Genomic DNA, 25,518 nt, shown 5'->3' with positions numbered 1-25,518 from the left:
AGATAAATTTCAACAAAACTATACTCATAAACCACAACTCCATTTAAGGTATAGATCTTCCTACGAAGTTTCCTCATGTCTGTTTCACATCAGTTCTCTTTTTTGTCACCATAGATTAGTTTTTCCCAGATTTGAATATCATTTATATAGAATCATATAGCATATACTTTTTTTCTATTTCCTACTTGCACTCAACATAATGTTTTTGAGATTTATCCGACTGATTGCATGTATTAGAAATTAATTCCTTAAAACGTAATAAAGGATGTGAAGGACCTACACACTAAAAACTAAGACATTATTAAAATAAATTGAAAAAGACACAAAGAAATGGAAAGATATTTTTTGTTCATGAATTGGAAGAATCAACATTGTTAAAATGGCCACTTTACCCAAAGCAATATACAGACTTAATGCAATCCCCATCAACATTTCAATGACATTTAAAAAAGAAATAGAACAAGAAATCATCAGATTTATATAGAATGAAAAAAGACCCCAAATAGCCAAAGAAATCCTGAGAAAAAAGAACAAAGCCAGAGGTATCACACTACCTGGCTTAATTATACTACAAAGTGACAATTATCAAAACAGCAAGCTGTTGGCAGAAAAACAGACAGACCAATGAGACCGAATTGAGAGCTCAGAAGTAAACCCACATGTATGTGGGCAAATAATTTTCCACACAGGCTCCAAAAACCTACATACAATGGAGGAAAGAAAGCCTCGTTAATAAATGGTGCTGGGAAAATTGGAAAGCCATGTGCAAAAGAATGAAATCAGACTATTTGTCAGTAAACATAAAAATTAACTCAGAATGGATCAAAGACCTAAATACAAGATCTAAAACAATCCTCCTATATAATAAAAGCCTAATATGCTAAGTGTCTGGTAGTCTGTTCAACCAATTAAAGCGTAATATCCATTGATATGCTAAGGCCGCTCAACTGCTTGTTGTGATGTGTACTGACCACGAGGGGGCAGATAGTCGACTGGTCGACCAGTTGCTATGATATGCGCTGACCACCAAGGGGCAGATGCTCTGATCGGTAGGTTAGCTTGCTGCTGGGGTCCTGCTGATTGGGACTGAGCGAGATGGGCCGGGCACACCCTGGAGTCCTCCTGTGGTCCCTCTCCGGCTGGCCAACCTCCTGCATCCCCCTCCTTCGGCCCTGATCGTGCACTGGTGGGGTCCCTTGGCCTGGCCTATGCTCTCTCACAATCTGGGACCCCTTGGGGGATGTCGGAGAGCCAGTTTTGGCCCGATTCCGCAGGCCAGGCCAAGAGACCCTACTGGTGCACAAATTTGTGCACTGAGCCTCTAATAAATCACATAAAAGAAAACATAAGGCCCTAACCAGTTTGGCTCAGTGATGGGAGCATTGCCCATGGACTGAAGGATCTCTGAGTTTGATTCCGGTCAAGGGCATGTACCTTGGTTGCAGGCTTCATCCTGGCTCCCTCCTCCCCCCCTTTGGGGCATGTGCAGAGGCAACCAATCATGGATTTAAAAGAACCTAAATTAGCTCTACATATAAACAGAAGAATTTTCTCGTACATTCATAACGAACCAACAGCAACTGTTCTTAGAGCTCAAAATTAATTACAGCTTCCCACAGCCATTTTTGTAGAAATGAAAAAGCTGATCCTCAAATTCAAATTCATTCAGAATTATAAGGGACCCAGAATAGTGAAAACAAGTCTTTCATTCCTTGGTTAAATTTATTCTTAGATATTTTATTCTTCTATTCCAATTTCAATGTGTTTTATTTATTTATTTTTTGCCTAATTGATCTGGCTAGAATTTCTAATATGATGCTTTAGAAGTGGCCAAAAAAAAAGTGGGCATTCTTGTTCCTGCTCTTAGAGCAAGCATGTCAAACTTGCGGTCCATGAGCTGCATGTGGCCCACAACGAATATCTTTGCGGTCAGCCAGTATAAGGGTATGGAAGAAATGTTTTAATAAAAATTTTGAAACTTAATTTTTACTATATCCTCTTATTCATAATTATTAATAACGAACTACAACCTTTGCTAATGACTCATTACTATAATCATGTTGCATTCATTTCCCTTAGTGCAGGCGCAGCATTTCTCTCTACTAATACCAGTAAGGAATATTTTAGCCGATTGCCATGCCATTAGTCTTGCACTGACTTGTTTGGTGTGCGCACCAGGAAATATTTCGCTTTCGGAGAACATGAAAAATAGGTTTATTTGCATTATGCTTATTAATTTGTGCAGTTATTCAGTGTCTGGTAAGTTAATGTTCAAGAAAAACGATTAATTTTTATTAAAATGTTCTATTATTTTATATTAGTGATTACTCATTTACTTCATCCCTTTGTATTCAGCATGTCTCTATCTAAATAAACCTACGTTTCTATGAAAATTGAAGCTTGTTTTTTTTCGGCCTACATAAACTTAAACTGCTTATTTGGCCGTGTTAGCCTTTGAGTTTGACATGCTTGTCTTAGAGCAAAGGCTTTTAGCCTTTCTTCATTGAATATAATTTTAGTTTTAGGATTTTCATAATTGTTTTTTATCATGTTAAAGAAGTTTCCTTTTATTGATAGGGTAAGCATTTTTATCATGAAAAGCTGTTGGGTTTTTCAAATACTTTTTTTGGTGTCATTTGAACTGATCATGGTTTTTTTTTCTTTCCTTCAGTCTGTAAATGTGGTGTAATGACTTCTCTGTACTGAATCACCTTTGCAATCCTGGAATATATCCTACTTGATCATGGGGTATATACCCTTTTTATTTGTAGCTGGTTCTAGTTGGTCTTTTGAGGATATTTGCATCTATATCCATATTGGATATAGATCTCTAGTTTTCTTGAGATTTCTTTATCTGACTTTGTAGGGTGATGCTGGCCTCTCAATGACTTCGGAAATGTTTCCTCTGAAGTATTTTGGAAGAGTTGTAAAGGATTGGTATTCTTCTTTAAATGATTGATAGAATTCAACAGTGAAGCCCTCTTGTCCTAGACTTTTCTTTTTGGGAGGCTTTTGAATTCTGATGTAATATCTTGTTACAAGTCAGTTTATTCTTGAGTCTTTCTAGGTGGTTTGTGTATTTCTAGGAATTTTTCCATTAATCTAGGTTATCTAAGTGGTTTTCACATAATTGTTCATGGTATTATTATTATATTTTTAATATTTAAGGTCAGCAGTAACGTCCCCACTTTCACTTCTGATTTTAGTAATTTCAGTTTTATTTTTTTAAGTCAATCTAACTAAAGATTTGTCAATATAGTTAATGTTTTTGAAGAACCAACCTTTCATTTCACTGTAATGTAAATTTACTGTGTAATTAGCAATTTTCTAACCTTATGTGTAAAATGCTCAGAAATGCTAGGTATTTGGCTTTATTAATATACCTATTCAGACTTAAATTATTCATTATGCTATTTACTTTTTAAGATTAATTAACCTCCCCAGTCCCAAAATTATATATAAACTTCTTATTTGCTTTATTTCCAGGCATGTACTGGCATTGAAAACATTGATGAAGCTATTACGTTGCTTGAACAAAATAATTGGGACTTAGTGGTAAGTACTTTGATTTTTCCAGCTTTATTGAGCTATAATTGACATGTAATATATAAGTTTAAGGTGTACAATGTGATGATTTGCTATATGGATATGCTGTGAAATGATTATGTTAGTTAACACATCCATTACCTCACATAATTACTTTTTTGTGTTGTGAGAACTTTTAAGATTTACTCTCTTAGCAACTTTCACTATAGTTACCATACTGTACATTATATCCCCAGAACTTATAACTGGAAGTTTGTGCCCTTTGACTACCTTCACTCATTTCCCCTACTCTGGCAACCACCAATCTACTATTATGTTTCTATGAGTTTGGTTTTCTTTTTAGATTCAACATATAAGCGAGATCATATATGTCTTTCTCTGACTTATTTCAAGTGCTTTTTTTAAAATCTGACAACTATTCAAATTTTATGCAATTTGAATGTCTTATTCTTTTTTAAGAAAATATATTTTTATTGATTTCAGAGAGGAAGGAGAGGGAAAGAGAGAGATAGAAATATCAATGATGAGAGAGAATCATTGGTCTCCTGCACGCCCCCCTACTGAGCCAAACCAGCTAGGGCATGTCTTAATATTCTTATAATTGGTTTGGCATACCGTAGCCATCTGTAACTCTAATCTGAATGGATAAAACCGAAATATTATAACTTCAATATGAAGTTCAGTATTAAATTACTGAATTATGAATCCTTATGTAATTTAAATAATTTTAAAACTTCTCTTATCTTACTGTGTATTCAGGTTCATCTTCCCTGTAATATTGTGGTGGAGATACTTGAAAGAAGACATAGCCAAACTTGTCTGAATAACTCTATGTGATGTTTCCCCCTCACTTCCTGGGGCCTTCACTGATAATTATTCCTTTCTCAGATATTAAAGAAGTGTCATTCTGCTGTGGTTTTCCTTATGAACTTCAGTCAGTTTATTATAAAAGTAGTTCAGTATTTTTGGGTGTGGGGAAGGTGGCGGGAACTCAAAAGGCAAGGCCCGTTACAGCACTACACATTCACAAAATTGTAATTAAGTTACAATTGCAAAACAAAGTAAAAAATGTACAATCTTGGAGCAATATTGGTTGTATTGGGATGGCACAGATACCCTCATTGCTTTTGAAATCCCAAAAAAGTCCAAATTGCATAGAAGAAGTGCTAATTTTTCCAAGTCAAAACTTAAGGTGTGTACTTATAGAGCTGAGATTAGATATGTAGGTATATTCAAATCCGTACATGGACTTATATAATCAACTATCAGTTATCTGTGTGCTTTGTGTAGATTTACTACTATTAATTTTTTTACTCAAAATATAAAAAACATTTATTTTCAGCTTGTAAAAGTAATAATGCTCATTGTAATGAACTGAGAAGATAAATTTACAAAGAAGAAATGAATAATCACCTTTAATCCCATCACTTAGAGGTAGTAATTGTTTAACATTTTTGGGTATATTATTTCAGGGTGTTTTCTCTTAATTATGTGATTAAAATTTTTAAAAATGCAAATGTGATTGTTCTCTTTCTACTGTTTTGGTGATCTGCATTTTTACATAATAATCTGTCATGAATATTTTTCTACCCAAGTAAATGTGACTGTTTATCATTTTAAAAAATGTTTGTCTAATGTTTACATGTTATTCTATGGTATGATTGTAGCATACTAATTTTACTAATCAGTAAACATTTAGGAATTTTTCAATATTTTGCTATTATATATGTTGCTGTAGAAAACGTTTATGTACATACATCTTTCCATACTGAAGCTGTTATTTTCCTAGAATATATTAAGTAAATTCAATTCATAATTAAATTTCTTGGTCAAATTGTATACCTACTTTTAAGTTTTTAGATCTTCTAGTTAAATTGCCTTCCAGGATGGTTGAACTAATTTAAATTTCTATCAACTATATACATTTTGAGATTGCCTATTTCATTAAACCAATGCTTCCTTATTATTATTTTTTAAATATTTTGTCACTTGTCAAAATTTACAAATATGTGTATAGGCTGCCTCCACATCCATACCTCTACCACTGTACTGTACTCTTAACAAAGCACTGAGTAGGGGGAAGGGGCAGCAACTTATTTGGAATGATGTCCTCAGGCTTCTTGACTTGAAGTTTCTTTTGCAATAAAGGGCTTTGCTTTGTTTAGTTTGTTCATTTTTAGGGGCTGATGTAAATTATTAGTTGAGGTTAAAAATGCCACTGAGCCACTGTTGCTTGCATGATATGGTTCAGAGGGATATGGGATGGAGTTAAAGAGAGGCTGTGGACTGGAAGTAGTGAAGTACAAATCTTTGATGTGTGAATTACCACTTAGGGGGATGGATGTAAGTTTTTTCCTTATGTGATTCTTGTTGGTTTATGTTGATTAGTTTTGACGGTTAAAACATTTGTTGGTTCTGGATATTTTCTCAATCCAATCTGTCTAGATTATTGCAGAAGGAGAATGTCCTCAGATGGTGTTAAATATTTCAATGATACAAGTGCTTTCCAACTATTTCTAAGTTAATTGATTTTGGAAAATGTTGTAATAGCACTTGGTTGAAAAACACTGGTACTATATTTGTGCAGAAATGCGATCTCTTACACAGTATTGGGCCCAAGCAAAAGCATCAGGCTATCTTTCACAACCTTAAAACTTTGGCTTTCTTTTGAAATATATGTCCTAGCTGGCTTTTCTCTACAAATAATCAACTTTTATCCATAGTAAAGATTTGTTGTGTTGTGTAATTATCTTGCTCTATAAATGTTCTCATTTCTCCTGTTTTTATATCATATTTACATTGTCATTTAAAGAAAATGAAATTTAAACATTTTAAATAACCCATTATTCAAATTTCATTAGGATCATGGAACTTCTTCTAAGGTTTTTCCTGTATTTTTCCTCTGCATTATATTTTGTGTTTCTGTATTGTGATGACCACTGCTCTGTGTTTTATGAACCTTATGGAACAGTTCATGTAATTATAGAGTTTTTAACCTAGGATATATCTGTATTTTAAATTTCCTGTACATATTAGGTAGATCTCTCCTCCAGTGTTTTTGTGCACATTTTACTACAGAAGTGTAGAGGAATGTGAGTTAGGTACCACAATCTGGAATTGTAATGAATCTAAGAAAATCTAATAATAGAAAACTCATTCTGTCACTTCTGAGGGCTTATAGTGTAATTTGTTCTAGATACAATGGGTACATAAACAAATGTAACAATATATGGTGTCTGACTTTGAGAACTATACTGAAAAATTGATGAAACATATGATCTCTCATACATGTATATTATAATCATAAATGGGAATAACATCCTGAAAAAATTATTACAAATATTTTAGTACAGATATAGATACACAAATAAAAAGTATTCTATATGAAAATATAGCCCACTTTCAGGAATTTTAGTCATTAGTCACTTTCCATGATTATGTACCATATTTTCTTTATATAGCTATCCACAAAGCAGTGCTTCCAAGCCCTATGTTTTATTACCCCACAATTAGACTCTACTTATTTTGAGGCACTTACAGGTTGGGTTTTGTATGTTAAAATTTTGAAGACAAAGTAACAAACTTTAATACTATTGGAAAGCATCTCTCAGTATGGTTTTATTTGACATAAAGCCCCACTGCCTCCATCTACCACAGATGTTCATTTTTCACATTTTCCTGCACTTCTAGTTAATTCCTTCCTTGCAGATGAGTATTTTCAGTTTATATCCTAAAAGGTAAACATGTAAGAAAGAATTATTAGTAATGAATTAGAATTTTTACCAAAGGACTGCTTTCTTACATGGAACATACTACATAATTACTATAAATTATAATCTGGGCTCCAGAATTGACCCACTGCTCATTTTCTGTTTTTAGAAGAATTTTGGTCAGTGCAATATAAAAGTCTATACTGTTTGTGTTAATTTTGAGTAATTAAAATGTGAGACAGCTAGCTATAGTCGTAAACCCACTGCATTAATCTTGAATCAGGAGCTTTTGCTTTTCAAAGCTCTTGTTATTATTTTATTGAGTATGCCCTAGACCAGTGATGGCGAACCTATGACACGCGTGTCAGAGGTGACACGTGAACTCATTTTTTTGGTTGATTTTTCTTTGTTAAATGGCATTTAAATATATAAAATAAATATCAAAAATATAAGTGTTTGTTTTAGTATGGTTGCAAATATCAAAAAATTTCTATATGTGACACGGCATGAGAGTTAAGTTAGGGTTTTTCAAAATGCTGACACGCCGAGCTCAAAAGGTTCGCCATCACTGCCCTAGACCCAGTTACTTTTCCCTGAACTTCTGAACTATGTCTTCTATATATAAAAAAGCCTAAGCAATCAGCCGACCATCCAACTGGCCAGTAGCTATGATGCTCACTGACCACCAGGGGGCAGACGCTCAACACAGCAGCAGAAACCACAGGCATGGAAACATGGAACAGACTGATGAATCTCAGAGGGAAGGACAACAGGGGAAGGGCAGGAAGAGATTAACCAAAGATTTTATATGCATACTAGAGGCCCAATGCACAGATTTGTGCACCAGTGGGGTCCCTCGGCCTGGCCTGCAGGGATCAGGCCGAAACCGGCTCTCGGACATCCCCTGAGGGGTCCCGAATTGCGAGAGGGTGCAGGCCAGGCCGAGGGACCCCACCAGTGCAGGAATCCGTGCACCAGGCCTCTAGGATAAAATAAAGGGTTTGGACTGGATTATACTCAAGATTCCTTGATACATGAAATGTTTATGAAGAAGCTGTTTATGTCCTAATTTCTGTTAAGATTCTACAAAGAGCAGTAAATTATGAATACTAGTAGTAATATAAGCAAACATTTTAATAGAATGTCATGAGTTTGAAACACTTGTACATGTACCATTTTGTTTAACCCTTTTTAAAAAAACAACAACTTTATGATGTTAGTAATCACAGGACAAGATGCTATGCCAGTTGTTTTACAGAGGCCTATACATATGAGATTCCTTCAATTAATTCAAATTTCTAATAAATTATAGGAGGTCCAGGGAAAGGCATCTGACATATACTTGGTAACCCAATGCTAAGAGAAAGTAAAAGTAAACATTAACCTAGCCATACTACATTTTAAGTACTCTATGTTCTTAGGAAATGATTTTTGAACTTTGTACTCAATTTCTGCTGTAGTTTGCTGCCTCTGCTGACATAGCTGTGTTTTTGAAGAAAGACTCTTTTCAGAGGACTTGTATTTATCTTTGACTACATGTTCCAACTTAAGTCAAACATAAAACAAATCAGTTTATTTTTGGATCATTACTGAATTTCTAGTCTTCAAAGATAATATTGTATTAATAGAAGCTTATAATGAAGTCATAAAGAAGGAAGAGTCAAACCCAAGGAAAATTATCATGCACATAATCTGTCTCAGTTTAAGATTTATTTAGGTTCTATAAGACATTTCCATTTCACTAATTTTCACTTTTGAAGAAATGTATCTTAATGATTATCCTAAAATTCCTTAGAACAGTTTCTTCTACTCTACTCAGGATGTGGTTATAGAGTTCCTTGAATGTGCACTGCTTTTCTACTTTATACAGTGTTATGAACACCTGCAGTTTTGTGAATGAACTAGTTTCACCAGTGACATAATGAGTCTCTGTCATCCTCAGAAAGCAGCCAGGCATTGAGCACTGCCCTTCATAAATGGCCATCAGATACTGGCTTATGTTTGTACAGATCCTTGCTATGACAAAAGAGAAGTTATTGTGAAGGAATATCTCATACCCATTTCTCTTCCTTTGATATAGCCTTCTTTGTATTCCTTGTTTTTAAGGGACCATATGCACATTATTTTACAGAATTTTTCAATTTCTCAATTTGTAATTTGACCACCATCACACCTCTACTGTCTTTCCTTTTATTGAGGGTCTACCTTGTGCTAGGTATCATGTCAAGTGATTTACCTACATTATTTCATTTAATCTTTACATCAGCCCCAAAAAGTGGATAGGTAGGCATTATCTTTATTTTATAGATGACAAACTGAGGTTCAATGATGTTAAGCAAACTATCTGTGCTCATACCGCTGATAAGGGGTACAACTGATTTTTTTTTATTTTTTTTATTTTATTTGTTTATTTATTTTTTTAATGTATTTTTTTAAAATTAAATCTTTATTGTTCAGATTATTACATTTGTTAACAACTGATTTTTTAAAAAAAATATTTTTATTAATTTCGAAGAGGAAGGGAGAGGGAGAGAGAGATAAAAACATCAATGATGAGAGAGAGAATCATTGATTGGCTGCCTCCTGCACGCCCCCTACTGGGGATCGAGCCTGCAACCTGGGCATATGCCCTTGACTGGAATCAAACCCGAGACCTTTCAGTCCGCAGGCAGACACTCTATCCACTGAGCCAAGCCGGCTGGGGCGGGTACAACTGATTTTGAACCCAAACCTCAGTCCATAAAATTTTTCATAGCTTTAAAATAATAGGTTAGGTTATTAGATTTTCTTTATTCAGTGTGTTATTCTCTGAACTTCTCTATTTTTCTTTAAAATTTATTTTTGGGTTACAGTTTACACTTAATATTATTATTAGTTTTAGATGCATAGCATAGTGGTTAAACAGTCATATACTTTACAAAGTTATGCCCCCAATATTTCAGTTATTCACCTGACACCATACATAGCTATTACAATGTTATTGACTATATTCCTTATGTTGCACTTTACATCCCCTTTTGTAACTTAATTCCTTCGCCTTTTGCACCCAGCCCCCCAAACCCCCTCCGCTCTCACAGCCATCAGTCTGTTCTCAACTTCTATGTTTTTCTTTCTACCACTCACAACTAATTTCACATTGTCAAGTGAAAGGCCTTTGATAGTTAAGTATGTTTACGCTTTGTTGTTAAATATACTGTAAAATTCTAGAATGAGGGAGTTGTGTTTCTTACTAATTTTGTCTTGGCACACGGTAGTTGCTTAATAAATGCGTATTTGATGGATTGATTTTATTCTTACACTTGTTTCATCTCTATCATTTGGATATTTGAAAAGTCTTTGCTGTTAAGACTTCGGACCCTTACCACCATTACTGTTCCTTATCTGGCAAACATAAGGTTTGAGGAAGGAGGGAAGATAACCCAGATAACTAAGGAATAGGATTGGGCTGATTTCTTTATCTCACTAATAAAATTTAGATGTCTCTACCTATTGTAGCTTTTGGAGAAATACTTTTCTGCCCTAGTCAGTTTGGCTCATTGGTTATTGCATCACCCTGGGGACTAACGGGTCACGGGTTCAGTTCCAGTCAAGGGCACATACCTTGGTTGCAGGCTTCATTCCCGGCCCTAATTGGGGTAGTGACTGAGGCAACCAATTGATATGTCTCTCTCACATTGATGTTTCTCTCTCCCCCTCCCTTCCACACTCTTTAAAAATCAATGGGGAAAAAAAATCCTCAGATGAGGATTAATAAAAAAAAGAGAAATATTTTTCACAAATTCTTTCCTTTGCAATTTTTTTATAAGCATCTCATAAAAATTTCCCCCTCTTGTGTTTATTTCTGGTTGTGCCATTTTACTAAAAAGAAAGTGCATGATATAACTTAATCTCTAAATTTTTCATCAGTTCTACCTCTCAGGAGAAAATTTAGTGTGATAAAAGACTCCTGCTATTTAAAATATAATTAAGTGGGTATAAAAGAATTATTTTCTATATTTCAGAGGAATATACATGAAATTCTCAGTTTACTAAACTCACAGTTGTTTACATTATCTAATCAGAACTCAAGTTCCCCCCTGACTATAACTTGAGTTTCTGCTTAGTTTTTTATTGGATTTTGCTTCATATGCTGTTATTTTTCCTTGAAATATAATATAATTCTAGAATTATAATTTTTATGAACTAAAAATCTCTTATGAAAGTTCAGAAGCTTTAAGATTTGATGAAAATGTGGGTGTTAATCACCTAGCAGAAAATGATGTGCCCATTAGTAAATGAAATTTGGAAATGTGGCTAATATTTATTGTTTTTTATTTCTAGTACTAACCAGCCTGTGTCATAGCACATTAAACTATTTAGATTAAATTGTAAGGAGTTACAATTTAAGGAGCTCACTGTTAATTCTGAAAGTAGTAGTAATATATGCTACTCATGACTTGAATACTTAAAAGAAAATAAAAATTTAAATGGTTTTGTTTTTAAAATTGTTCAGTTCAATCCAGTGCAGTTTGATCTAAAAGCATGATAACCTACAGTTGACTTAATTTAAAAAATGGAATTATTTTCAACAAGTTGCCTTGCTATACTATTTAATTTATTTCTATTGCAGGAAGCGGTTTAAACAAAATATTGTAGCAAAGTTAGTGGTTTAGCACACCTGTAAATGTGATGGCTTGCAGTTCCTCATGCTGGTTTCAAGGACCAGCTGACATAAATCAGTATGCGCTTGGAAAATAAAAAAATAATATGGCAGTTTAAATTCCTGTTTTTATAATTCTTTATACATTTGTACTGACAGTTAAAAATTTAGCTACTTAATACGATTTATTAAAAATGTTAGGTATACTTCTATCTTTAAGTTAAATGGAAATTAAAATGTTCACATATAAAAGTTTATATTTCCTACTTATTTCATTTTCATTCTCTTTTATTACAAAAATTTATTTGTGAGGTGAGAATGCTTAAGATCTACTCTCAGCAATTGAGTATTCTTTAAATCTATTTTTAGATTTTGTTATTTGGCTTATATTTAACTTAATTTGATGTTTTAGTAATGTTTTATATTTTTTCTTGTACTCATCCAGTACTTCTTTCTCTCTTGAGCATGGGTTCTGAGTGGGGACACCTATCTCTGGAGCTTTGTATCCCTTACTGTGGTACTATTCTTTTAACACTTAGCCTTTGCTATATTGATCTTCTTCCCTTCACTCCAACACATGGGCACATGCGCGCAAGCACACAGACACACACATTTTCTCTCTTTCTCTCAAAGAAAATGTGTAAAATTGTTGTAAGAATTAAAATGACTTCCAGCTAGAGTGTGTAAGGAAACGCTTTATGGATCTGCATATACTTTCATTCAACGATATAGCTAGGAAAATGCATTATATGATACCTTTAATAAATTCATTGCTAGCAGCTATGTAGAAAATTTCTTTGAAGCTATTTGAGTAGTTCTAATGTATTGCTACATTATTACCAACATGTTGGCATTTTGATTTTTTTTAAACTAAGAAATTGATTATCTTCTTAATTTTAAAATTGAGGTAAAATTCTAGAGGTCGGTCAGTAAGGTACTAGTATTGTCAGAGGTCTGTATTGTAGTTGACATGGCAAGTCTAATAGCACCCTCACAAATTCTAGGCTTGAAATTTTGCAGTTTTAGTAGAATATGTCTCAGAGTTGAGCAGTCAGGATTAATTTTCCCTAGGCATCCAGTGAGCTATTCAATATATAGATTTATGTCTCTTTGTATTTCTGGAAAGCTTTCTTAGAATATAGTTTTAAATTTTATTTCTGTTCCATGGCTTTGTTTCTTGTTTTCAAGGACTCGATAGTATGAATATTATTTTGTCTCTCTTCCACTTCTACTACTACTTCTATGATACTTTTTACTTCTTTCAGTATGTTAGTTTCATTCTCTTGGTGTTTTCCTGCCTTTCGTCACTGCCCTTCAATTAAATTTTGTTAGGTACCTTGTAGTTTATTTTTCATTTTAAAGAAAATTTTTTCTTTTTCTTTTTTTCCTTAGTATCAACTTCTTTCCGCCTTTTGTGTTATTGTTATTCATATTTTTTGAATTCTCTAATTTAAAGTGGGTTTTTAAAAAATAATCCTGAAATGTTTATTTAAATATATTTTAGTATACAGATCGTAGTATTTATTTACAGTATTTTTTTCTGCTTCATGGTTATTTTTGGGAGGGAATTTTCTTCTCTCGATACGTATGAAATTTCATTTCCTGATTTTTTTTTAAAGCAATAGCTCTTATACATTTGTTGGTATTTTCATTTTTATCGTAATGCTGTGATTTACAAGATTTTTGTTTAATGGCACCCTCTTTCAGTTAGGCTAAGTTCAGATGCTTTAGATAGTTTATTTTTTACTGAGTGTGTGCGTTTGGAGGTGAAAGGATAGTGAGGAGTAATGAGTGCTTTAACTTTATGGTTCTTGTTTGTCTTTTATTTAAAAAAATATTTGTATTGATTTGAGGGAGGAAGGGAGAAGAGGAGAGAGAGAGAGAGAGAGAGAAAAAGAGAGAGAGAGAGAGAGAAACATTAATGATGAGAGAGAATCATTTATCAACTGCCTCCTGCACATGCCCTACTGGGGATCAAGCCCTCAAACCAGGCATGTTCCCTGACCAGGAATTAAACCATGACCTTCTGATTCGTAGATCAAAACTCAACCACTAAGCCACACTGGCAGTGCTTGTTTGTCTTATAAGACCCTAAAATTTCCTGGTTTGCTTCTTCTCCCCTTTACTGCTCCATTGCTAACAGGAGTTTTCCACTTTCTTTTCTCCCTATGTGTTTCTTATGTGAAGGCAGCTTGAGTGCCCCCAACCTGCATCCCGATCATATGCTTGCTAGCCCCAACCCCCTTTCTGCTTGTGTCCTACCTAGCCTTGCAGAACCTGTTTATCTGCAGGGGCCATAAAAAGCCCCCACAGAAGATTAACTGCTGGCGCCAGCTAGCCTGGGCGGTTGGTCGTAATCTCACCTACCCCCAACCCATGGGGGCTGCAAAGCTCTTGAAAAGTCCGGAAGCCTGGTCCATATTTGGGAGACAAAGAAACTAAGGGGATAAAAGGGAAAGCCCCCTCCCCCGTGCATTCGGTGCTCAGGCTTTGGATATGACTTCATTGAGTTGCTGCACTAGTGCCTCTGCAAATAAAGAGTTTTTCCTGAATCTTCTGAGTGCCGTTGTGTTTTCCGGTCACCTGGTAATTTCTGCAACACTTAGACTGCCCCTTTAAATTCATGCCTATTCTGTTACATGGTACTTTTTAAAGTTCTTTTCCTGTGATTTTTGCTCTGATCTGTTTATACACTTTTTAGTGTTTTCAGATAAATAGGACTTAGGCTCTCAGGCAATAGTTTTAGAGCAATTTAATTCTCTGGTTTTCCTCGTCTATCTTTTCAATATTTCTGGGTCTGTCTGTGTGGTATGGGGATGGTGCCAGGAGAGATCATGTGATGAGAGTTGGTAATTTCTTTTATTTCTAGTCAAAGACCTAGAATTCTTACCCTTATCTTCCTTTTTATTAAAGCCTTAAAGGCAAAGAAACAAATGTAAAATGTAGCTAGGTTTTGCCTGTTTCTTCTGAGTATACTATTATTAATTATATTTAAAAAATATGATTGTTTAATTTTGGTATATTTCCTTTTAGTCTTTATTTTTCTACCAAGCTTATGTGTTAACATGCTTACATATATATATATATCACTTTTTCTTACACTATTTTGGGTGACATGTATTTTAAAATTTTTGAAACCTATGGATGAGAAAAAAATACATAAAAGTTAAACAATTTGTATGTATTTTCAGGGGGCGGGTGTCAGGATTTAGCCTATCAGCGTGGATCTTTCTCATTTATTATCATGTGTTGTTGTTGAACCTTCTTATTTTAGATCTTGTTCTAGTCAGATTGCTTCTTTTCATTGATAGGATGAAAATAATAAAGTACCTCATATGATCTAGTTTCTGCCTACTTCTTGTCCCTCACTTTACATGCTTCCTCACATCTACCCTATTTTCCAGCCACACTGAAAAACGGAATTGCAGCTGCTATAGTTTGCCATAACTGCATGCCCTCATATTTGTTATTACCCTAGCTGTTTTACTCTTTGCCACCTTGTCTGATATACTATTTATTTAACCGTTTGAGTCCCAAGCATGCGATCGCGCTGCTTGGTATTTCTCGACATAAAATAAAACAAGCGCTATCACGCTGTTTGGGTCTTTTCGTACTCATTTAGAGAAAGCGCGGTTGCGCTGTTTGGGATTCTTTGACAGTGTTTTTTCAATACCCCCTGGGACTCAAACGAATCGTATGTTTTCTCGTCATAAAATCTCAGCAGCGCAATCGCGCTGCTTGGGACTCAAACGGTTAAACTTCTAAAGTATAAGTTCCTACTGGAAGTCTCTGCACAACATCTTCATTGGCTGAATTAGGTGCTTTTTCTTTGCTCTATACATATTGCTGTAATGTAACTATGTGTTTGGTATTTCTTTTTAACCCTCACCTGAGGATATGCCCATTGATTTCAGAGAAGGGGAGAGAGGGAAGGTGGGAGAGAGAAACATAGATTAGTTGCCTCCTGTATGCATCCTGACTGGGAATTGATTCTGTGACCTTTCAGTGTTTGGAATGGTGCTCCTACCAACTGAGCCACCCGACCAGAGCTGGAACTATGTTTTTAAGTATTTGTTTTCATGCCTTTTTGCTATAAAACTATGAACTTCTTCAGAATCATAGCTCACATATATTAGGTGTTCAGTAAATGTTAATGGATCTCCATTTAATTCTAACACTATGAAAATAATTTTTCTTAAGGAAGCGGGCATATATTGGTTTTTCATAGAGTTGTGACTTTTTTTCAATTTTATCACTATTAAAATTTATTTAAAAAGCAAGGAATTATTAACACAAATTTCAAATTAGTAGTTACTGAAGATGAGAATTGATTGTACTTGAAAAGAAATACCTGAGAAACTTTAATGATAATATAATTCTTTTCCTTAAATTATACTCTATTATATATAGTGGGTTGTTATTTTTCTATCACATTATGTAATAGTATGTGTTTTTGTTATTTGTTCTATTATATCATGTACTAATATAATAGGGATTAATGTATACAAAATATTATTTAATTTTTTTATTGTTTAAAGTATTACGTATGTCTCCTTTTTCCCCCTATTGACAACCCCCCTCCCCCGCAAGTCCCCACCACCCCAGAGTCTGTGTCCATTGGTTATGTTAATATGCATGCATATAAGTCCTTTGGTTTATTTCTAACACACACCCCTCCTCCCGCCCCCCTCCCCCCCCGCCCCCCCCTCGTGTTCTCTTTGAGGTTGGATGGTCTAGTGCTACCTTGTCTCTGGATCTATTTTTGTTCATCAGTTTATGTTGATCATTATATCCCACAAATGAGTGAGGTGTTGTGATATTTATCTTTCTCCGACTGGCTTATTTCGCTTAGCATAATGCTCTCCAGGTCCATCCATGCTGTTGCAAATGATAAAAGTTCCTTTTTTATAGCAGCGTAGTATTCCATTGTGTAGATGTACCATTGTTTTTTTAATACATTCATCTTCTGATAGACACTTAGGCTGTTTCTAAATCTTAGCTATTGTAAATTGTGCTGCTATGAACATAGGGATGCATATATCCTTTTTATTGGTGCTTCAGGATTCTTAGGATATATTCACAAGAGTTGGAACACTGGGTCAAAAGGCAGTTCCATTTTTAACTTTTTGAGGAAATTCCATACTGTTCTCCACAGTGGCTGCCCTAGTCTGCATTCCCACCAGCAGTGCACGAGGGTTCCTTTTTCTCCACATCCTCGCCAGCACTTGTTGTTTGTTGAATTGTTGATGATAGCCACTCTGACAGATGTGAGATGGTACCTCATTGTTGTTTTGATTTGCATCTTTTGGATGATTAGTGACTTTGAGCATGTTTTCATATGTCTCTTGGCCTTCTGTATGTCCACTTTCAAAAAGTGTCTATTTAGGTCCATTGCCCATTTTTTGATTGGATTGTTTATCTTCCTTTTGTTAAGTTGTATGAGTTCCCTGTAAATTTTGGAAATTAAACCCTTATCTAAAATAGCATTGGCAAATATGTTCTCACATGCTTTTTTATATTGCTGATGGTTTCTTTTGTCATTATTTCTTCAAACAGGTTTCCTCTCCTTGCTCAGTTTCCTCTCCTTCTGGCACCCTTATTATGCAGATGTTGTTTTGTTTCGTGTTGTCCGGAAGCTCCCTTACGTTCTCCTCCTGTTTTGAAAGTTTTTTTTCCCCAGTTGCTGCTCCGGTTGGGTGTTTTTTTCCCTACCTTGTCTTCTAGCTCACTGATGCGGTCCTCAGCTTTTCTAGTCTACTGTTGATGCTTTCTATTGTGTTCTTTATTGCAGCTATGTCATTCTTCATTTTTTCTTCATTTCCTCCTTGTTCTTACACATATTGAATTTGTCTTCCATCCTTTTCAGCGTCCTTATGACCATTGCTCTGAATTCTTTCTCTGACAAATTGCTTACCTCCATTTCATTTACTTCCTTTTCTGGTGATTCTTCCTTTCTTTCGTATGGGAGCTCTTTCTTTGACTCCCCATTTTTGCTCCTCTCAGTGTGTCTGGTTATGTGGCTCTCTCTCTCTACCACACTGACTAAAAAGCACAAAATTGAACTCAACAAGACACAACATAGAGGGAACACAACATGAATGTGTTCATGACACCGATAACCCCAAATAAAGGTGACTACCAGAGAAAAGAGAATTAGGGGAGAGAGAAGACTGCAAAAATGATATTGAGAAAAGGAAAAAAGGTAAGAGAGAAAAGAAAAAGAAGAAAAAAGAAGGGGAACAATATATGTATATGGGGAGAAAACTTCACAAAATCAACAACTAAAACAAAAAATCAAATAACAAACATCTAGAAAAATAAGGAGGGGAGCTGAATCTGAAGAGGCAGAGCTTATTTCCAGAAGGTAAGGTAAAGGAATTGAATGAATGGGGAATGGCCATGATTCAGTATAGAGGAGGTAGAAAGAGAATGAGTGTATAAAAACAAAAGTAGAAAACAAAATACTCAATAAAAGTAATAACAATTAAAAATAATAATTAAAAATACAAAAAGTTTATAAATATAAAAATAAAAAGGCCCCCTCCCCTTAAATCTATCTATATATTCATCTAGTTTTAGAAAAGGAGAATAGAGTAGAGAGCAGATAGGCCTGAGTTTGGTGAGTGAAACTAATTAAGCTATTAGTAGAAGAAGAGGACAAGCATTAGAGGATAAACAAAAGCATAAAATGAAAACAAAAAAAATCAAACAATCAAACAAAGAACAACAACTAGAAAAAAATTGGCTAGCGAAGAAAGAAAAGAGAAGGGTGCAAGGACTTGGAGCAAGGGAGAGGAAATTAGATACATGAATAAAGCATCAGAGACTACTATAATAATGCATCAATAAAGCAAATAAAGAAGATCAATTTTTGACAAGGAGTAAAAAGAAAGGAGAAAAACTAAAGCAGGAACAGGAGAAAGAGAAACAGGATGAAAAAAGGGGAGGTGAGGAAGAAAGGGTTGGCATAAAGGAAGAAATGAGATAGAGTAGAATAATGATAAAAATAATAAAAATAAAAATATAATGTAGAACGCCAATTCAAAAAAATATATTAGAAATAAAAATTAAAAATAAAGAAGAGAAAAAAACTTTTAAGTGAAGTAGTGAAGTTTTTTTTGCTTCAGTTGAGTTTTAATGTCTCATAAGGGCTGGTTTAAGACCCCTTTCTACTGTTCTCTCTGCCAAGTCTCAGTTTCCTGTTAGCTAGTCAGCACTGTTTGAAGTTCCCAGCTACCCACCGCTCCTTGGTTTCAGCCAGGCAGGATCAATCTGTCCACTTTGTTTTCTGCCTCCTTTCAGTCATATTTACACAAGCTTCTGTTTCTGACAGGGCCTCTAGGTGGCAGTGTTTCTGTACTAGTTTCTGGACCAAATGGCTCCTCAACCCAGTCCCCAAGGGCTCCCTGGAGGTATTTTGAATCTCTGTTTCCCTGTGGAGCTCAAGGCTGGGTGCGGCTGCGCTGCTAGGAGGAGCCTGGTCTTCAGGAGAAAAATGTCTGTTCAGGGTTGGAGGGATGGGACTGTCCCAGAGCTGGCTTCCTCTCCGTATTTTGCTCCCCAGCTTCCACAAACACACCTTCCCCTGCACTGCAGCCTCGGTGAGTGTTTGTAATTGAAAGATCCTATGCACTGGGTTTAGTGAGTAAAAGCAAGGAAATTATAAAGACAGAGCAACTGCGCCGCTGTGCGTCTCTCTCCCCCCTGCACTGTGTGGCTGGTACAGAACTTCAGCCTGCCTTTCTGGTGCAGCCTCCAATGGCTGTGGGTTTAGATCTACAGTCCCCTGCTGCCAGCAGCCCTGTGGACCCCCTTCCACAGTCAAGCGCTACACTTGTCCCCAAGGAACGCGGCCTTGGTGCAGCGCAGTCTACCTCTGACACTCTAGTGACTACTAGAGTCTAGTGCCAGCCGTGGGCAAACCACGGCCCGCGGGCCGGATCCGGCCCGTTTGAAATGAATAAAACTAAAAAAAAAAAAAGACCATACCCTTTTATGTAATGATGTTTACTTTGAATTTATATTAGTTGACACAAACACTCCATCCATGCTTTTGTTCCGGCCCTCCGGTCCAGTTTAAGAACCCATTGTGGCCGTCGAGTCAAAAAGTTTGCCCACCCCTGGTAGTCTCACCTGCATGCATTTCTCCCTCCAGCCCCACTCCCTGATCCCACTGCTCTCCAGGCGACCTCTGACATTTCCGTCCACAGATTGTCTCACCAGCTGTGTTTAATTCGCCAGTTCCAGGTGAATGTTATTTGATTCAGCTGTTTCTTCTATCTGTTCTGTGAGAAGGTGCTAGAGCCGTCCACCTGTTGGGCTGCATTCTGTCTCCCCCTGGACAAACTTTTTAGGAGCTCGCGGCCGGGGAGGCTGGAGTCTCGGTGTTCGTGGGTTTGGAGCCGAGAAAGCTGGTCTCTGGCCAGTGTGGCTGTAGGGTCCTGGGTGGTGTCCGAGGTCTCCCCAGGTGGAGGCGAGGCTGGGCTCAGTCACAGCCGCTCTCCCCTGTAAGATGGTGCGGTCTCTGCAGCAGAGCCGGCTGCCCCAGGAGAGATTGCAGCGGTAGTAGAGGCTGCCCAGCTAGGGGAGCATGGTCCGCCAGTTCCCATCAGTCCTGTGGAATATAACTGTCCCTCACTGCCCTGACCGGTTTGGTTCAGTGGATAGAGCGTCGGCCTGCGGACTTAAGGGTCCCGGGTTCGATTCCGGTCAGGGGCATGTACGTTGGTTGCAGGCACATCCCCAGTGGGGGGCGTGCAGGAGGCAGCTGACTGATGTTTCTCTCTCATCCATGTTTCTAACTCTCTATCCCTTTCCCTTCTTCTCTGTAAAAAAAAAAAAAAAAAAAAAATCAATAAAATATATTTTAAAAAAATAACTGTCCCTCACTCACACATTCCCCTTTCACTCTCTCAGTCACACTATTTCTCACTGCCGTCCTCTGGGTCACCATCTTGGATCCCCTGGATTCTAGAGTTGTGCCTTTTGCATTTTTTTTTTTATTCATCCTCCAGTATAGGAATACTAATTGGGGAACCCGATTTCTAGTTTTGGCTTTGTTCCTTATATGGTGTACGCTCAGGCAAGTCACTGTAACTTTCTAGTTCAGTTATCTTATCCACTTAATGACAGGTTGAATGAAATGTTTTCCAACCTCCTCTCACCCCCACCCCCAACCTATTTTCCCCAGTAACTCTGATTTTATCCAGGAGGTTTTTGGTTAGAGATGTGACACATTGACTGTGGTGTCTTAAGAGTTTCACTTTGACAGAATATGTAGCCTGGGTTGGGAGGGGATAGACCGGATCAATGGCAGAGCAGTTAAGAGCATCTGGGACAGGATCAGTATTTGGGAAAGGGAAAATAATTATGTGAGAAGCTTTACAATTTGCAATGGTAAGAGAGAGTAGAGAGAGTTTTTTGCTCAGCCTCCTGCCTCACAAGTGGATTCCAAGATATAAAGTCTGTGTTGACTTCTGTGGATTAATAGATTTTCCATTTTGAGAGAGATGAAACCAGGGGAATAACAAGTGCAAATTATGAATTTCTGCCTTTGCTTCAAAAGAGAATAAGAAATGGTACTTCATAACCGGAGACTTAGTTATTTCTAGGTTTACACAGAAAACATATTTTCCTGCTTATGGAAACAGCTGCCTAGAAACTTAGAGGGTTTCCAATTAGAACAGCATAAAGACAGGAAAAGAAGTTGGAAAATTTTAGTTAAAAACAAACAAACATTCAACTGTTTGAACATGCTCATTGAGTTCAAAGGCTGTGAAGTTTTGGTTTTGAGAGTTTCCTTACTGGGATATATATATTGTGGAGAAGGTCTTGTTAATATTATTGCAATTGCACACTTAAATTATATTTGCTGAGCTCTCATACTTGCTCAGAGGGAGCTTTAGGAAATATCTCTACTGTAAGTATGATACTGGCACTGATTACCCTAGCGAGTCAAGAAATCCAGAAAGTTCTCTGCTATCAAAATTGATACTACTAGTAAGTCTGAGAAGTGCCATGGGCAATTCCTTTTTTACTGTCACTTCTGCTGTACTCTGTGCCAGTACCAGACAATAACAACTGTTTAGGCAGCTGTTGCTAATGTCTCTGAAAGCTCTAAATAATGGTTCTACTGTATTTGCAAATATGTTGAGAGGAAATGTATTGGTTTTTCATTTCACCCTTTACTAGTATATATTTTCTGCCATACTGCACATTCATGTTTCTGATAGTAAGTGTATTAGTTTCCTGGGGCTATTGTAACAAGCTACCAAAATATTGGTGTCTTAAAACAAGAGAAATTTACTCTCTTACAGTTCTGGAGGCCATAAATCTAAAACCAAAGTGTTGGCAAGGTTTCACTCCCTTAGATTGAGTCATCACTCCCTCTTTTCTCCTCTCCTTCCCTCCCTCCTTCTCTCCTTTCTCATTTTTTCCTGAACTGTGGCCATTGATGAAAGCTGTGTTCATATGGTAGAGCTATTGTATTGGATCAGCCTGAATCACTACATGGAAGACAGCTATTTTGGAGAGTTGCCTATATTTTCAACAGGTTTTGCATAAGTGAGAAATAAACTTTTTGATTTAGTAATCCACCAAAATTGGGGTATTATTTGTTACTATAGCATAGGTTATGCTATCCTGATTTAAAAAAAAAAAATCTTCCTTTAAGTATTCCCCACATCAAAAAAAAAAAAAAAAAAAAAAAGGCAAGGAAAGATAGTTGCTAGTTTTACAGATTAAAAATATATTTAAAATATAGTTATGTATTTCATACCTCTCTCTTTTTATGAATTATAAAAATCATATGTGGGAATGCAGACAGGTGTAGCCATTATGGAAAAACAGTATGGAGTTTCCTAAAAAAATTAAATATGGAATTGCCATTTGACCCAGTGATCCCACTTCTAAAGAATATATACCAAGAAACTCAAAACACCAATCAGAAAGAATGTATGCACCTCTATGTTCAGAGCAGCACAACTTACAATAGCTAAGATCTGGAAACAACCTGAGTGCCCATCAGTAGATGAGTAGATAAAAAAGCTGTGGTACATTTATACCATGGACTACTATGCAGCAGTGAAAAAGAAGGATCTCTTTCCCTTGAGACAGCATAGAGGGACCTGGAGAGTAGTATGCTAAGCGAAATAAGCTGGGCAGAGAAAGACAAGTATCACATGATCTCGTGCATATATGGAATCTAATGAACAAAATAGATCCAGAGACATAGATGCATAGAACAGACTTTGGAATCTCAGAGGGAAGGTGGGGGAGGGTGTGTGGGTGTGTGGGAAGGGATCAACCAAAGAACTTTCATGCACATATATATGCATAACTCCTGGACACAGACAATAGGTTGGTGAAGGTCTGGGGTGAGGAGGTGGGGATAGGGTGAAAAAGGGGGTCAATGGAGGAGGGGGGGGGGGAGACTTCCAACAATACAGATAAAAAAAGTCATATAGATTCATCTTCAAAAACTTAGAAGAAACAGAGTATCAACTCTCCACTTAATTGTAAGTAAATACTGTTTACTTACAGTATTTTGACTTTTGGCTTAAATATGTCTCTCCCTCTCCCCGAAATGATTCTTTTATAAATTATTTTTAAGTATCATAAAATATTTTTATAAAGCATATTTTTAATGGCTCCATCATATCCTATCATGGAATGTAGTATTTAACTAGCCTCTAATTATTATTTATTTGATTTGTTCTATTTTCTACAGTATAAGCACCACAGAGAATATCCTTGTAGAAAAATCATGTGAAAATCCATAATTTTTTCCTTAAGCCCAAAACTTACAGATAAAGTTGCTGGTTTAAAGGGATCCTCATCACTGGCCTCTTTTTAATGCTTTTGATACTATATCAAATTAACTTCCAGAAAGGTTGTGTCTATAATTGCAATCCAACCAACAGTATATAAGAAAGCCTTTTCATTGTATCCTTAGCAATAGATACTTTCGTACATGTATGTATGTATGTCTATATGTATGTCTGTATATTTGCCAGTCTAAGTAATCATGTTATTGTGTTTTGACTTTTATTTCTTCCCTGTGAGGTTTGTATATTTTGTCCATTTTTCAGTTATTTAAAAAATTTTAGTGAATTTCTATAACTGTCTATTAAATGTACTTAAAAAATCATGTATGTACACCTATTTTTACCCATTTTGTCATTTAAATTTCTGGGGCTTGTGGATGTTACAGTTTTATTTTTGTGTGGTCAAATCTGTCAACTTCTTTTTTACTTTTTCCTTTGTTAGTATGCTTAGATAGGGCTTCTTTACTACAAGATCAAATTGAATTTCTTCTAGCATGGCTGTGTTTTTTTAAAATTTTTTTTCAGATTGAACTCTAATCCACATAGGATCTGTTATTGTGTAAATAATAATCTAACTTACTTTTTCTCAGTTAATTTGTTGTTAGTTTCAATTAACTAGGAACGTTTTTTACAACCCCTCTTTTCTCTTTGACTTGAAATGTCACTTTTAGCATATGCTGAATTGTTCCATATGCTTGGATTTCTTTTGGTTTCTCTGATTTTTAAAATTGTTTTTGCCCTGGCTGGTTGGCTTATTTGGCTGGAGTGTCTTCCCATACACCAAAAGGTTGCAGGTTTGATTTCTGGTTAGGGCACATATCTGGGTTTCAGGTTCCATCCCCAGTTGGGATTCGTACAGGAGGCGAACGATCTCTCTTTCCCCCTTTCCCCCAAATCAATAAACATATCCTCGAGTGAGGATTAGAAAAAATTGTTCTTGAACTAGCTTCAAGTGGTTTTCCTTAACGTAACTTACTGGTATATACTTACGTATGAAGGATGAATATATTTTCATTACACTTCTTTCACAAAAATGTTTTGCTTGTTTTCAACTGGACTTTCTTCCAGATAGGTTTTATGTTTATTTTGTTCAGCTTACAACAAAATGTTGGTATTTACTATTGGAATTTCTTCATTCTTATAAGGTAACTTGGGAGGAATTGGCCTCATTTTAATAGTGTTTCCATTCAGGGATAGATTCCCATTTTTTCAAATTTTCGTTTTATGTTTTCAGTACAATTTTAAATGTATTTTTGATTTTAAAGTGAGGCAAGAAGCCATTGGAGTTGATAAATAAGACTTTGAGCCCTGGGGGATGACACAATATAGAATAGTTTACCTATGTGATAAACTAGTAACATATTCTATTCAGATTATAAAATGTAGGTTGGTAAAACTTGAAAGTGTTTTTTTTATAAAAGATTAGGGGCCCGGTGCACAAAATTCGTGCACTGGGGGTGGGGGTTACCTCAGCCCAGCCTGCCCCCTCTCACTAACTGGGAGCCCTCAGGGGATGTCCTACTGACGGCTTAGGGAGCGGGCCTAAGCTGCAGTCTGGCCTCCCTCAGCGGGAGGTGACTGGGCTGATCAGGGGAAGGCGCCAGCCCCATCACCCTGCTGCTGCAGCCACTGCCAGCCACCGCAGCCGCCAAGGTGTTTTCATTAACACGGACTCCATCCAGTCCCTTCACCATGAAAAAAAGACAACTTTTTTAGGCATTTTCAAGATGTGTCTTTCATAGGATATGACATTTCTTTCTTTCTTTTTTTAATCCTCACCTGAGGATATGTTTCCATT

At 36.2% G+C, this 25,518-nt stretch overlaps 1 protein-coding gene across 1 annotated transcript in view; it reads left to right on the top strand.

The window, feature by feature from the left end:
* FAF1 (Fas associated factor 1) overlaps window positions 1-25,518 on the top strand; it is a 354,485-nt gene that overhangs the window by 31,982 nt on the left and 296,985 nt on the right. The window contains exon 2 of the mRNA XM_070405091.1: window positions 3,487-3,555. Within this exon, the coding sequence (XP_070261192.1) occupies window positions 3,487-3,555 (69 nt within the window). The remainder of the gene's footprint in view (window positions 1-3,486; window positions 3,556-25,518) is intronic.

The sequence above is a fragment of the Myotis yumanensis genome, unplaced genomic scaffold, assembly GCF_028538775.1.
Source record: "Myotis yumanensis isolate MYYU_CA2020_CCGP unplaced genomic scaffold, mMyoYum1.0.hap1 SCAF_2, whole genome shotgun sequence".
Lineage (NCBI taxonomy): Eukaryota > Metazoa > Chordata > Mammalia > Chiroptera > Vespertilionidae > Myotis > Myotis yumanensis.
This window is presented reverse-complemented; position numbering and strand designations above follow the sequence as displayed.